General features: G+C 41.4%; 1 protein-coding gene across 2 annotated transcripts in view; it reads right to left on the reverse strand.

Annotated features, from left to right (window-relative positions):
* Positions 1-2375: 2375 nt before the first annotated feature.
* The window catches only part of AKAP12 (A-kinase anchoring protein 12), a 32031-nt gene continuing 18762 nt past the window's right edge, over positions 2376-15644 (reverse strand). For both annotated transcript variants that reach the window (XM_069852117.1, XM_069852118.1), the window contains 3 exons: positions 8218-12074; positions 5552-7441; positions 2376-4997 (listed from right to left, as the gene is read on the reverse strand). In XM_069852117.1, the coding sequence (XP_069708218.1) occupies positions 4989-4997; positions 5552-7441; positions 8218-12074 (5756 nt within the window). In that variant the 3' untranslated portion in view covers positions 2376-4988. The remainder of the gene's footprint in view (positions 4998-5551; positions 7442-8217; positions 12075-15644) is intronic.

Genomic DNA, 15644 nt, shown 5'->3' on the forward strand with positions numbered 1-15644 from the left:
CTCAAAGATCAGCTAAGCACCACCTCTCTTTCTGTCTGCCTTTTAGTCTGTGAGCCGCACGTCTACCACTGGAAAGGTGAAAGGGAGAAGTGTTACTACCAGCAATTGTGTGTTTACGGTTGGACTCGATAATCTTAGAGGTCTTTTCTAACCTAAATGATTCTGCAATTCTGTGTCAGGTTTTCTGATTCATACAGCTGCTTCTATGGGAAATGGCAGGCTCTGCTGAGTATGACACGCCAACCCTGGGACTGTCTGCTGAAAATCTTCTAGAAATTAGTTTAAAAGTTCTCAAGGAAGCTGCTTACCGAGCAGAGAGTCAGATAGCTCAAGCAGGGCAGAGGAGGCAGTTACACTGCAAGGCGGACGGTACAGAGAAGACGGTGACAAGAGGACAGTTGCACCAGGGGGAGTCAGGGATTGCTGTCAAGCTGCTTCCTAGAGGTTTCTTGGGATGACTTCCTTTCAGAACAACAGCTGGCTTGTAGAATTGCAATTTTTACAATTATCTTTTTGTCTAACTTCTTAGAGGAAAAGGCATCTTGCTGTTTTTATTTCCTAGTATAGTGCCTTTGTAGGAGAGGCAAGGACATATCTGTGGGTTAGATTATGAGGGTCAAGCTGCTGCAGGACTTGACACGGAGACCATCCCAGGAAGCAGCTTTCATGGCATATTGATCTTCTGCTTCCCTCGTTCCATCATATCACCAGCCCCAGCACCAAAGACTGAGGCATGTGGGTTTTTTCAAGCTCTGGAAACAGATGTCATTCTCTAGGAAGAACAAGAGACAATTCTTAAGACTGTTCCTCCAATTTTGATGACCTGATATTATTTCTTCAAGAGGATGTTGGAGCAGAACAGCCACGGGCCTTTTACTATACCCTTATCTTTCATTCTTACCTCTGTAAAGACTAAATTTAGTGTCCCACTAGAAATGACATCTGTCATTTAAATGACTGGTAAGATAGCTTCCATCTTGTTAACATCTTAAAATGTTCACAGAGCTAAGAGTCACCCCCTTTTACGACATCTTATCCATCTCCCTGAAATCAAGACTCCAACCCTACAGGCCTTCTGCTCCACATGGCTCTTCATTCCAAACCACACCTTTACTTGCAGGGCCATCAGCTTCCTCAGGCCTGCTCCCCTCCCATGTGGCAGTGTGAACGACAAACATACAGCCTTTTGCATTCAGACATAACCATCTCAGGAATCCTCTCTCCTTTTGGCAAGGTGCCTGTCCATCCCCAGGCACTTGCTGTATCCAAGCTGTGCAGGTTCCTCAACGAGCACAGCTGCCTCCCATATGCTCTGGATCTGAATGGGAAAGCCAGATCCTCTTACATAGCTCGAGTTAACAGGCAGGATACTTGAGCTATTGCCATTAAAATGGCATTACAAAGGAGAAAACAGCACACAAACCTGCAAGAGGCTCGGTCTCCAATCTCTACTTTGATGCCTGTTTAGGGACTTCATTTTAACCACTAACAGGATCGTGTAAACGCTTAAATCTTGCAAAAGGACTGGCAGAGGTTGTGTGCCTTGAGCACAAAGTCTAATGGGAGTTGCTGGTTTAATCTATACCTCCAGGTGCCGCAGCTGAGGAGAACCACTGCCTGCAACACAAGCTCCCTGATCCAATATGAAAGCAAGAAGAGGGACAGGCATCCTGTAGCGATTTGACATCCCTGCATTTGCTGTGACCAGTGCAGGTATTTGCAGATATCGGATCTATCCCTTAGCTGAGATAGGAAGATAAATGTGTAGCTTTACAAAATTAGTCCAGGTGTGAAGTCTTTTGAGTTACAAACGCTGCTAAACATACTTAGCCATAGAACATGGATAACTAGAAATACTTCATGCCTGAAGTCCAAAATCTGTGAACGTAAATCACAAGCACCTCCAGATGTTTGGTGTCATGAGGAGTATGCCCCAGCTAAGCAGAAGTTGAGGAGCCTAGGAGATACCACTTAGGGGCCTCTGGTCCTTAACCTACTACTCTGTGCCAATAGTTTTGTAAATGTTTTTGTTCTTTTGTTGGGGTTTTTTATACTTCAGTTACACTGGAAAAGCATGTGATTTAACAGTTTTTCATTCTGGCTCACTGAATGCTGTTACCTATCTTGAATTTGATGGAGTTTTTTTTCTTCGCAGTCTTCTGAAGTAGGTTATTCTTACTACTTCTTCTGAAATATGCATATTCTATAGAAACTTACAATCAAATTGCAGTTGAATTCTGTAATTAGTTCCTTTAATTCACATCAAAAGCGGAATGTCAGTCAACAACAAAAGAGCAAATCTAACTCTGAAGATGAAACAATCATCAGAGAATAATTTACACTAAGCAAGCTGAAAAAAACACCACATACACACATTAGAACAAATTTGTAGTTGTATTTTATTTAATCAATGAAAATCTACCTTAAAAACACAAGATCAAATTTGGTAACCCAGTACATTGGATTAGAGAAAGCTTCAAGCTTTTCAGCACAAGCCAGAAGCCACAGTCTCAAATGAGAGTTTCAGAGGCCAAAGCAATACACTGGAACAAAGTAGTATCTCTACGTGGAGGCATGCTCCTTGCACCATTAGCGTGGTTTCAGGTGCAGTGTTTTTTTAGCTATCAGTTATAAGAAGCAGCTTTTGTATTTGTTTTATAGTTAAGTTCGTTGCATTGCTTACCTAGGCCCTGGATTAGTGGAGTAAACAGGCAAGTTTAAGCACTCGCCTGTGCAATTACTACCAACAGACAATTTACATTGTGGTAAAGCTAGCTTTATTTAAAGGAGGTTCAGACGAGAATTAACTTTACATATTATTAACAGCTTTGGAGCTACAAACGTAAGAATCAGGCTTACACAGGTCATGCTATTGTTATTTCATTTTGCCTGCTGCAGTTATTGCAATATGGCTTAATGTACATAGGTATACAATTTGTACAAATTCAGCCAAGTTTGCACTTGTGAGGTGTTATTAAGAGCATGATTAACTTGCAAGCCAACTTAAACCTGTGGTAACCAGTCAAGGTTGCTGGAATTGCTCAAAGCTAAGGGGAAAAGCTGCTGCTAACAATGGACAGAGATAGACTGGATTGGTTGAAACCACATTGTTCAGCTTTAAATATTTATATAATTTGCTCTGAGGTAAGGAAAAATCTTTTGATGCTTCCACGCAGGGCAGCACCAGATGGTGCAATCACACCAGTGCAATCAGTCACATTGCTTGCTGTATGTGCAGCCTCGAGGAGCATTAGTACACTAAAAGTTGATTTTATAATAAATTACTATACAGGTAGGATAGTGAGTTATTGTTCAACTTGATGGGCATCCGTTTTACGAAGTGCGATCTCTAACCTTCTAGAAATCAGAGCTGAAAGTACAAACTTGTACCCCATGTTTGATTTTAATGTAAACAACAGAGAGTACCAACTCCTGTTGGGAAAAGAAATCCCAGAACTGACAGTCTTGGGGCTTTGTTCCATCATTAAATCACCCAACTCATTCTGGTCTACAGCCGTTGTCAGTCCAATCCACTTCACATGAAAGTTTTTAAGATCTCAGCACTCAGAGGCCTCATCAGCTTTTTGCAATTCAAGGCAGAATTTACCACCAGGCCCTTACCCTCATTCCTACTCCTCCTTCCATTAAAATAGGAAATTGGTAGGGCAGGGAGGATGTTGGGAAATGTAGTGGTGAGAAAGAGGTTTAGGCAGGGACTCGAAAAGGAAGAATTGAATGTAGGAAGGATGTTAGATCATGTAGGTGTGGGTGAAGGCTTGGGGTTGGATGGGGCAAGAGACCAGAAATGAGCAGTCTCTGAAGTGAGAGGCATGATTTGAGGGTTGTAGTACTGGTGAGGTTGCTACATGAGTAAGAGTGCAGGGAAATGATAAGCCCAGAGGGTTCCCAGAAACCAGGAAAGACTGGCAGTAGAATGGGTTGGTGGATCTGACACAAGTCAGGGCTCTCCTTTCGTCTTTAGAGATATCATAGTTCTACATTAAAATCAGAACTGGGTTTATGATATATGTATAAATATTCAAAGCAAGACAGCCAAGTTTTTGAGAGATTTCACAAGGGGAAAGACCTGGAACAATAAATAGGAAACTACATGTTATCAATTTCTGCTCCAATGGTATCAATTTCCTGTCCAGGTTACTCTATAAAATTCATTTAAGGGTACACCTAAATAGTAGAGAAGTATCATAGCTCTACATTAAAATCAGAACTGGGTTTAATACATACGTATAAATATTCAGCACATTATTGTCCAGTCCTGAGACCTGAAGTCTTGATCTTTCCAAGCCCCACGGTAGAAGTAATTTCTGACCAAATCGTATCTGCACAAATACAGCTGAAGGATGGATAGAGATACCTGAATGGGACCGAAAGGCAGCAATCTTGAGCTTGGTCAAGAATTCTTGGTCAAGAATTTGTGCATAGTCCAGTTCCTGCTGTTTGATAAAGACACATCTACTACTTGGCCAAAGTCTCATGTGTTCTCATCAGTCAGACCTCCTCTTCCCCCTCACACACAAGTTGAGCAGCATCTATAGCCACTTGTAGGTGAAATCAAGGCAGCTACAGAAGACGTGGAGGATAAAGGAGACTACAGAAAGAAGGTAGAATGATTCAGGGATGAGTGAAGGGATTCAAGGAGATGGGACAGACAGGACACACGCTAAGTGAGGGGATTGTAGTAACTGTGGCACAAATTTTAGTGGTCTGTCCATTCACTCAGTTGTGCATCTGAAGTCTAAATGGTATATTTGGGCCAGAGGCAAATGACCTTTGAATGGAACACATGTAGGAATAGCCAACATTAAAGGCATTGGTTTTTTTAATAGAAATGACAAAAAGGTGAGGTCTTCAAAAGAACAGATGCTAGCATCCAAGAATAAAGGGTAGCAAATAAAGCTCCTGGTTCTGTCGCAGGATTGTCAGTTGTTCTCTAGGACTGGCAACTCTCCAAATGCCACAATGGATGCTTAGCACATCTGAAAGAAAGACAACAGTAGAAAAAGCTTTATTAATTGCTACTCACTGTCCCAAGAATCTCTTTTTCCTAAGCAGTTCTCGAAGATAAAGGTCTCAAGACTTAGTTAAGCAAGTGCAGTAAATGTCCTAGAGAGAAACTATACCTACCATTTCTGATACAGATGACACCTGAAGCACAAAGAGCTTTGGTACACGAGGCACTCCAGGTTTACCATGGAAGGCAACACTAACATCTTTTAGGATTTTAACAGGAGCTTTTTTAGAGAGGAAGCATGTTTGTTGATTAAATCCCATACACTAAGCATGTGCCATAAGAATGCATATCTAGGAAAACTGGAAATCATGTTTTCTATCTCCCAGAAATATCACACTTAAATACAGACCTCACTAAAGACCATTAAAGCAAGGGTGGCTCTACAGAAAAGAAACAACAGTAGCCAGAGAGAGATTCAGTAATGTGAGAAGAAAAACAAAATTAGACACACAATAGTTTCAGAGACACCAAAAACTATTTTGGGATTGAAAGAAATTGCTGGCTAAAAATGCTACTTACATTCAAGGCCTCAGGAACCATTGAGTTCTGACTTTGTGGACTATCACAACACGTTCCTTCTTGGCAACTATCATCCTCCCATAACTGCATTTTCCCATCTTCCACTGGTGCGTGATGTTCTTCCTTGCTTTCTTTGCATGTTTGCCCAACCTCTTTCTCCCTTAATTTTGGCGGATGTATGTCTAGGGGATCTTTGGTTGAATCTTCAACAACAGAACTAAGTACATCAGATTTCTGAAATCTCACACTTCCCTTTGAACTGTCTTCAGGGCTAGTCACAATTGTTAAAGAACTCTGACTTTGTCCATCTTTCAGCACCTCAGAAGTTAACAAGATGTCTTTTGTTTTTTCTACAGTTGCATGAATTTCTGCAGAATCTGTGAAGGTAACAGTTTTCACTATTCCTGATTGCTGGACCTCTTGTTCTTTACTCCATATCTGTTCCTCTTTAACCAGAAGTTGATGATCCACCTGCGTACTTTCCAGAAGCTCAGGTATATTTATACCTGATGTGCTTTTCCCAATGGATTTAATGCACTGCTCTGACTCAAAGGCAGCTGGCTCTTCAGTTTCTGCAAGTTTGTGAACAGCCGTCTGGATGGCATTCAATACAATTTTTGTACTCTGCGACTCTATAGTCACAGACTGAACAATATCTTTCTCAAATTCCATGTGAGTGAGAGACAGACTGTCACTTAGAGGAATACCATTTTGTTCGGGTTGCCCCATACTCTGGGGCTTCTCTTGTTCCTCTAGTATTCCGTTGATGGAAGCAGGAGTTACCTGAGGCTCAGGTACTTCCGCACTACCAAGCACTGCAGTCCCACAGCCTGAAGAGTCAACAGTAGTAACTGGGACCTCTTCAGAAGCCATTTGCTCTGGTGTGGTTGCCAAGGGCTGTACGGTTTCAGCTGTCGTGTCTGCATGTGCTATGTTTTCTGCCACGACATGCTCTTCAACTGCTGCTGCAGCTGCTACAGGCACTTTCAGAGCCTCCAAGCTTTCAGCTTGTAGGATGGCTGAGTCAGAGCCTTCTTCTTGCACAGTTAAAACCTCTTGTTGGACAGCACTTGAACATTCATCGCCTCCCACAACTTCCTGTTTTCCAGATTCAAATATTTCTTTGGCTCTTTCCATTGATTGCTCATTTTTGTTATCTTCTTTATGAAACTCTTGATAGTTGGAGGTTTCTACAAGTTCTTGTTCTTTTTTCACAGTCTCTTTTTCAGCTAAGCTGCTTAGTGTCTCACATTCCTTAGGACTTACATCAGTACGGACAGTGCTTCCATCATCAGTGATACTTGAAGTTGTTGATGCTAACTTAGATAGGCTGTCTGCTTCAATCTCTGTGGGCACCTCAGTGACCACGGTATCACTCTCTAAATGTGTTTCAGTTTCAAGTACAGCATCTTCCATTTTGCCACCTTCAGTTTCATCGCTCTGGGAGGGAGGTTCAGGTGTTTTTTCTCTGCATTGTGGCTCTAGGATGGGCACAGATTCTGTTGCTGTAATCTCGCTGTCAGCCCCATCCTTCACACTCTGTCCAGCATTTGCAACTGGTTCCAAGCCAACTGTTTCCAAATGAAGGGCAGAGGTTTTTACCTCATTCTGCAGAGGAACCTCAGTAACGGTGACTTCTGTGCTTTTTACTCCAAGGAGCACACCATCATCTTCCTCTTCGTCTCTCTGGGCAGGTGCCCTACTAGGAGCTCCTTTACTACAAGCTTGCTCTTGCGAGTCTAAGCCTGGAATTTCATCTCGTCTGTCAGGTTTAACATGGACCACAGTGGCAACTGCTTCTGTGCTCTCTGGTCCCACAGTGACGGTCTTGTCCTCTCCTTCAAGCTGCACAGGCTCTTCTGCCGTAAGCTCCAAGGCAGAGGTTTCATCCTGTGGAGAAGTCCAACAAAGCTATGAAAAACAGTATGAGCAGAGAGTGAGCAAGAACATTCTGGGTGAAAAAGCACCAGAAGAAATGACTCGGGGGGTGGGAGTGCAGGAAGAGCATAAGGTGATGACACTGGGATTAATGGGTGACCAAGACCCCAGCTATGTTCAGCTTCTCAGGACACACAGCTCATTAAATGAAGGGCAGCCTAAAGCTAAGGAAAAACAACAACATCTGAAATATAGACTAAGCCAGGAAGACGGTGAGGAGGTACGGAAGAAGACAGGAACACACCTGCCCTGATAACTCCTGTACATTTAAAGCTGGGAATAATGGTGTCCTTTCTTTTCTCCCCTTTGTGTAAGTCCCTCAGCTACAATTATACCTCTGCCTGTGACTGAAGATTCCATCTGTTGTTTATGTTACCATATGTCCCACATATGCATCATGTTTTCATATAGTTTCTTCTGTCACATTGCACTGTACAGGAGCCCTAAAAGCAATTGTTTCAGCACCTTCTGTTCTACACATACAACCTCCCACCCCATTCCTGCTGGAGCTGCACCCACCCCACTCCGCATACAAGTCTCAGTGGCTGCTGCTTTTAGACATCTGTATGTCTGTCTCACTGAATACAAAGTTCAGTTGCCTCAGCACGCACAGAAAATGTCCTTGACAGTAATATTGCTGCAACTTGGTTCTAAATTATGTATGATATCTAGCCCTTGTTGATTTTTTTTCTTTGACAGATAATCTTTGTGCTATATGTAATACTTACTGCAGTCTGCACTTCTGGAATACATTCATCTTTTGTCTCATCTACTGTCAAATCTGTTACGGGCAGTTTCTCTTGTTCTGAAGGCTCCTGCTTTGCAAATGGCTCTTCCTTGGGAGTGATTGCTTTGATAACGTGAAAGTCTCCATCTTGAGATGAAGGTTCCTCTGCCTTCTGAACTTCAGATATTTCTTCATGGTCTTCTGCAACTGGCTCTTCACATGCCTGCCACTGGGTTTCATCACTCAACACATCTACATTTTCACATCCTTCTGTTCTTTCTTTTTTTGCAGCAGATATTTCACTTCTCACTGTACCTTCCTGTAGAACACTTTCTTCAACTCCAGTTTGGCCCTGAGTGCTCCCAGCACTTCCCAGGGCCTGGAGGTCACCCTCTTCATGTTGTCCCTTTTTCAAGGACTGTTCAAGCAATATAGTTTCCTGACCTACAACTTCCCCATCTTTAGCATCATCTTTCACTTCTGACTCAGCTCCTTGCACTGTTGTAATTACAGTTGCTGTCATGTCTCTTTCACTAACCAGCTGGGCTACATCTGCTGACTTTACTCTTTCAGCAACTTCGTGAAGAACTTTTTGTGTCTGTTTGTCTAATTCTTTCAAGTTTTGTTCAGTTGCCTCCACTTCTTGCACGGGTGTAACTTCCTCTGTAGTATCTGGTGTTTCTGGCAACTGCGAAACAGCAGAAACCATCTCAGTTGTTTCCTCAGCCAAAGACACTTCAATTATTTCTTCAGCACAAGAAGCTTCTGCTGTCTCCTCCATAGCTGTCACTGCTTCTGAGGTTAGCTCTAGCTCACTTGCTGTGGTGTCATCACTTATATCCTTTCTTGCCTCTGGTACTGTTTTAGCGGCTACCACAGCTTCTTCCACAATAAGATCAGATTCAAATGTTTTCTCAGTTTCTTTCTCTTCCTCTTCCTCTTCTTTTGCCTGCTCAATGCACTCTGTCAAAGCAGCAGATATCCAAGATGGTGACCTTTCTTCAATACTGGTAACTGCCCTTTCCCCTTCCACAACAGTAACAGTGACTGCATGCACCAGCCCTTCCTGTGCTTGCTCAATTCTTAGGGTCTCCTCTAATTTTTCTGCTCTCTCTTCTTCTGAGGTTCCTTCTCTCATCGCTTCAGCATCTTTTGCTTGTTGGGCTTCAATTTTCTCCTGCTCTGCTGCTTCGTATTCAGATAAAGGAACAACAGCTGGAATATCAGAATCTTCTTCGGTTGTTTCTGCCATGTCTTCTCTTGCTTGTTTAAGATGAGTTGGTTCTGGCTTCCCATCTGACTTTTTCTTCCTACGCCCAGGCATCAGTTTTCTAAATGGAACCCATGATTCATCTTTTCCAGGCTCACCATCTGATGTTGAATGTTCCAGACTAGATCCCACAACAGAGTCTTCAGTTCTTTCTTCCATTCTGGTTTTGGATTTCCTTCTTGGTGTGACTAACCTTTTAAATGATTCCCATGTTGAAATACCTTCACCTTCGGATGGGCTTCCAGCTTGTTCTGGGGAAGAATTCCCTTGTCCTTGATCACTCTCCTGAGAACTAGTAAAAATTGCATCCGTTGCCGTTTCCTTGCTCTGTCCAGATTCTTCTACTTTTTGGCTTTCTTGGCCAAGCTTATGTTCAGCTTCTTCATCAGATGACGATGATTTTCTGGCTCTTTTCTTTGATGAGCCAACACATATAAAAGCTTCCCAGGACACAGAAGTGTCAACCTTTCTCTTGGGCTCTTCTGGGGCTTTCTCTGGTTTCTGGTCCATCCCACACTCTTTTACTTCTCCCTGATTTTCATCAACAGCACTTTCAGTTGCAGGCACTACAGCATTCTTTGTCTTATCGATGTCTTCTTCTTTGTCACTTTCAGAAGGTCTCCTGACACGTTTCTTGGGAGTCACCATCTTTTTAAATGATGCCCAGGGTGTAACACTTTCTCTTTTTCGCTCTACATCTGAAATTGTAGCATCTTCATTTTCAGTGACCTGCATTCCATCTACAGATTTTTCTAAAGAAGGAATTTCACTAATCTCCTCAGGAGAAGAAGCAGAACTCTCCCCCTTTTGTTCCTCTGGGCTGTCTGGGGAATCTGATAAGTGCTGAATTGTTTCACCCTGTTCCCCTAACTTAGATTCTTCTCTTTTGCCTTTATGCTTCTTTCCAGACAGTTTTTTTAATCCGGTACCTGTAAAGAGTTTCTTTAAAGGACTGCCTTGCAGTTTAGTTTTTTCTTGAGAAGACAGCAGTTCAACTTCATTTGTGATACCTTCTGGGGGCCTCTTTCCAGCTGCCTCTTCTGGAGTTATTTCTGTGGTTATTTCATCTGGTTTGATAGTATCAGTGATAACTGTGCCGTTTTTTCCCTGTATGCCTTCATCAGTGGGTTTGATTGGCTGTTGATCATCCGCTGTATCAATTGTATGTTCAGAAGTAGAAAGAGACTTTGATCCAGGAGCATCCAGAGCCAGTTTTGTCTCATGTTCTTTGCTTTCTTTCTTCTCTGTGGTTCTATCCTGAGCTTCTCCTTGTGTGTCTAACTTTGCAGTGATGTCTTCTGATGTGGGTGAAATTTTAAATTCTGCTTCTTCTTCTTTTTCATCAAATGTTTCTTTCCCTAATGGGGCAGTTTTATTCCCTTCTCTTTCTTCAGATTGTTTAAGTTGTTCACTAGAAATTTCAATTGCTTGGGATTCTGCTTCAAGTTTCTCTTCGGGGGATATTTCAGTTCCATGCTCTGTTTCACACTTGACTCCAGTTGACTCCGTTTTTTCTCCCGTGGGTAGGAGTTCTAAGGATGTTTTCAATTCTCCATTCACACCGTCAGTGACAGCAAGTACCACAGCCCTTGTTTCTAGTGGTTTCTCTGTCACCTCACTTTCTTTCTCTCCTTCTTCAGTTTTTAATTCCTTTTCACCAAGATCTTCTGATACTTCCACCAGTTTCCTTTCTTGATCATCATCTTCAGCTTTTTTCTCCTTCACACTTCCTTTAACAACCGTTGCTCCTACATCCTCTTTTTGTCCATGCTCTTCATGCTTAATTAGCTCTTCTTTCTCACATGCTTCATCTCCTATGGCTGCCACAGCCTTTTTTGACTCCTGCTTTTCACCTCCAGTTTGCTCCTGCTCACGTGCCTCGATAGTTACTGCTGTCACATTTTTCTCTTCATCTTGCTTCTCCAAGTCAGATTTCTTCTCCTTTTCACTAGTTTCATTTGTTAATGTTGCTCCCTCATCTCCTTGTTCCTCTTCTTTCATAGAAGACTGTAGTTCATCTTCTTTAGGCTTCCTAAAACTCTTCTTTTTCCTAAATCCAGTCCATCCCTGAGTAAAAAATTTTCTTAATGGTGATGCAGTGTCATTGGCTAAGGCTGCTGTCTGAGAACAAATCTCATTTGCTTCTGGTGTTTTGGGAGATTCATCTTCTATTTTTTCATTTTTCAATGTGTCTTTGGTGTTGTCTCCTGCAGAGAGTGCATCCTCAGGCATTGCTGCTGTTTCTTCTAAGCTGCCTTCTTTTTGATCATCAGCTCCTTCAGGGACTTCAGCTTCTTTTTTTACAGTGAGCAGTTGAACTGGTTCAGATTTTCCAGTCTTTTCCTTCTTTACTGTGAATCTGAATCCAACAAATTTAAAAACCTTTTTAAAACCCAGATCATAAGACTGTGGCTCAGTTGCATGGTCAGCATCTTCTGAATCTTCTTCCAAAGATGGCAACTGTTTAACTGTATGAGCATCCTCTTTCTCAGCATCTACACCGTCCTTGGCATTTGAGTCAGATGGACTTGTCTCCATAGTTTCAGTGTCTTCCTTCAAAGTTACACTGGAATGTTCTGTCTGTCCAACTGTTTGAAAAAAAAAAAAAAGAAGTTATTTTCCTTCTCAATTTAATGTTGTATTATACACTTATATAAATACATATATCATTGAATCATAGAATAACCAGGTTGGAAGAGACCCACGGGGTCATCGAGTCCAACCATTCATATATTTCATATATTTCTTCACTTTTATCAAACTTTCCTAGCAGAAATGCTCTTACGCGTGTGCCTCTTCTGCATGCTACAATTAATTTTTTTTTAAGGACTAGTTATTGTTTCAAGATTATTGTAATTCCTATTCTTCCTTATGTCATTGTATGGGTCTTTCAGAATTTAATTTGCAAATGCACCTTTTGAGCTTACATTCACTTCTTCTCTTTCCCTCTTTTGAAGGTTTTTGCTGGGTTGGGTTTTTGGTTTTTTTTTATTATTTTATTTTTGCTCTAAGGAAAACTTACGTGAGAAAAAAAAAATTATTTCTATTCTATCCACAGAATAATTAATGTATCTATTCCTGAAGAAAAGCTCAGTATCCTTTCCAGGCAGAGACCTCTGAGGGAAAAGCAATTAAAAATAAAATTAAAAAAAAAATAAAAAGAGAGGCGTGTTGACCTAAAATAATGACAAGAAAAGAAAAGCTCATCTTACAGCTCTGTCCTGAAAGAACAGCAAGATGTGAAAAATCTCACGGGAAATTTCCCATTTTTCTGTAAACCCTAAAGCAGTCACATTACAATATACTTGTTTTAAAGATCATGAATCCTTGAATTCTCCCATGTCTCCCAATCCATCACCACCACGGCCAGACAGAAACCTCATCTACAGCAATTCCACATTGCTTAAAATCAATGAGATTGTTACTATGCAGGCACATAAAACCCTACCCTTCACTGCTCACAAGTCTGTTTCCATTATCTCTTCCTTGAACATTGTTTCAGTTTTACCTTCAGGACACTGGTAATCACCCTCTCAGTCTAGCTGGGAAAATTTAAGTATTATTGCTCCCTCTGGCCACTAGTTGCCTACATTCAAAGACTGACATATACATTAAATCTCCTGAAATGCAGTAGATCAGAAGCCAGCACACATCCAGCATAGAGCACAAAACTGCAGGCTCCCCACTTTCCAAACAAGTAACTTTGGATGCAAGATGTGGAAAGGAAAAAGGGAACTGAGCCTTTATGTTCTGCCATTTAATACAAAAAACTAAGCAGGTAAAATTGCTGCTGCCTATAATGAAAATTTTCATAGTAGTTATCACTGTGTGGCGCTCACGTCTGATGATGAACAGAATGTGAAGATTAAAATCTATTCAAGACACCAAAAGGCTCTGGAGCTTGGATGCTGCTAGGGTTTCAGTTTAACATTGTTCTTGACCCTTGATTTTGTGTGAAAGTGCTCTCCTCTCTGACCAAACTTGTTGGAATGCCAAGACCACAAAATAAAAAAAAATTAAAAAATATAATGTTAAACAGCAACATCTTAGGGAAAGGCACAGCCCCTTTCTTTTAAGTTCTGCATGTGCTACTTTGATGCCCAAAGTGCAGGATGCAGCTTTCAAAAGTACATGCATCACTGAATTCCTCAAAGTGATTAGTTTTTATTTGATCCATCTTTTAAACCAGATCAGTCTCTGCAGTTGGCTCTGCTTTGCACAGAGGCTGGGCCACTGATCTCCAGAAGTTCCTTCCAGCTTAGATGTGTTCTCAACACTGCTTGCCTATGCCTGCTTTGAGAAGAATGGTATCTTCACAAGCACGTAGATGATGCAGTCTAGGTATGCCTGAAGCACAATTAAATCATGGAACGGTTTGGGTTGGAAGGGACCTTAAAGATCATCTAGTTCCAACATCCCACTAGATCAGGTTGCTCAAAGCCTCATCCAACCTGGTCTTGAACACCTCCAGGGATGGGGCATCCATAACTTCTCTGGGCAACCTGTGCCAGTGCCTCACTACCCTCACAGGAAAACATTTCTAATATCTACCCTAAATCTCCCCTTTTTCAGCTTAAAACCATTATCCCTCATCCCAACGCTGCACTCCCTGATCAAGAGCCCATCTTTCCTGCCAGATCCTTTTAAGTAGTGGAAGGCTGCTATAAGGTCTCCCTGGAGTCGTCTCTTCTTTAGGCTGAACAACCACAACTCTCTTAGCCTGTCCTTACAGGGGAGCTACACTCTCTGCTAATCCTCATAGCCCTCCCCTGGACACTCCAACAGATCTATATCCTTTCTGTGCTGGGGCGTCCAGAACTGAATGCCATGCTCCACGTGAGGTCTCATGAAGGTAAACTAGAAGGGCAGAATCACCTCTCTCAACCTGCTGGTCACACTTCTTTTGATACAGCCCAAAACTAAAGCTATAAGTATAACGGCTTCTAATAGAGGACAAATTATGTTTATATTCACTATCAGCAGCCCACTGGCTGTTGTTTCACAGCTGACGTAAGCAAAGCTTTTTTATTTTTCCCTTTATCTAACAGTTTAAAATTATTTCCTTTAATTGTTAACTCCTAACACTTAAAAGTCTGACCTCCGATAACACCCTAACTCCGTCAATGTTTTAAAACAGAGGTGTTCAAACCAAGTAATTTCATCAGAAGCAGGAAGGCGGCTAGAGCAGAGGAGAGTTCAAAAGACATTCATGATTCATTGCAGTCAAGTGGTGGTCAGCTAGAGACACAGCTTGCTAAGGGTTCCCATTTTCTCTTGCAAACGGGCCCTGGGAACGCATGCTGACCATTTTGAAAATCCTAAGATTTTTTTAAAAAATGTAAAAAGTTGCAATTGAGACTACTTTTTTTTTATTATTATTATTCTTAGAACACAAATTTAGTGTTTAAGAGGAATTTCAGGGGTTTACAAGTAAACAAGATCACAGCAAGAGGGGAATGATACAAAGCGTGAATGAGATAAAATGCAAGTTTAGTGTAAATGCATCTTTTCATATTCATAATAAGCATTCAAAGGATTTTAACTTATTCTGTTATAAATTGATGTGTTCGTAACATCCCAAGACAAAGACTTAGTGTCTGTAAAATGTTTTGCAGGTGAAAAGAGCTGAATAACTATTACAAAATCCGCTCTATGGGTTTGTATTAAGGCAGCAAATGCAATCATAAAAGTAGAGAATATAGTTTAGAGCACAGCGATAGGCTTTCAAAACTGATAAATCAGGCTGACAGTAATTAGGTCTTCCTTGTGAGTCCAGCAAACAATTGGAATACTTCATCTAGTAAATTGTAAAAAGAAAAAACTAACAGAAATGTTGACTGATCAAATATGTACTTTTAATATCAGCCTGAGAAGTTACTAATATACACGTCACGCATCCATCTCTCCCTGGAGAGCATAAAAGTGTACACTTATAGACTTAGTATAGGCACTACTCCTTCAATTCCACAACAAAAAACATTCAACCCATCCAGAAGGCATTTCATCCACAAAGTAACACCGAGCTTGGATATCAGCTGTTAAGTGACCTGCTGCTGCTGCTTCCAGTCTCTACATTGTCTGCTTCTTTCCCATTTAAATCACTGGAAGAGTCTTTTAAACTCTATTTCTGATGCCCATCCTCAGCATTTGAGGAAATA

This window comes from Phaenicophaeus curvirostris, chromosome 2 (genome assembly GCF_032191515.1).
Source record: "Phaenicophaeus curvirostris isolate KB17595 chromosome 2, BPBGC_Pcur_1.0, whole genome shotgun sequence".
In the NCBI taxonomy this organism is placed as follows: Eukaryota; Metazoa; Chordata; class Aves; order Cuculiformes; family Cuculidae; genus Phaenicophaeus; species Phaenicophaeus curvirostris.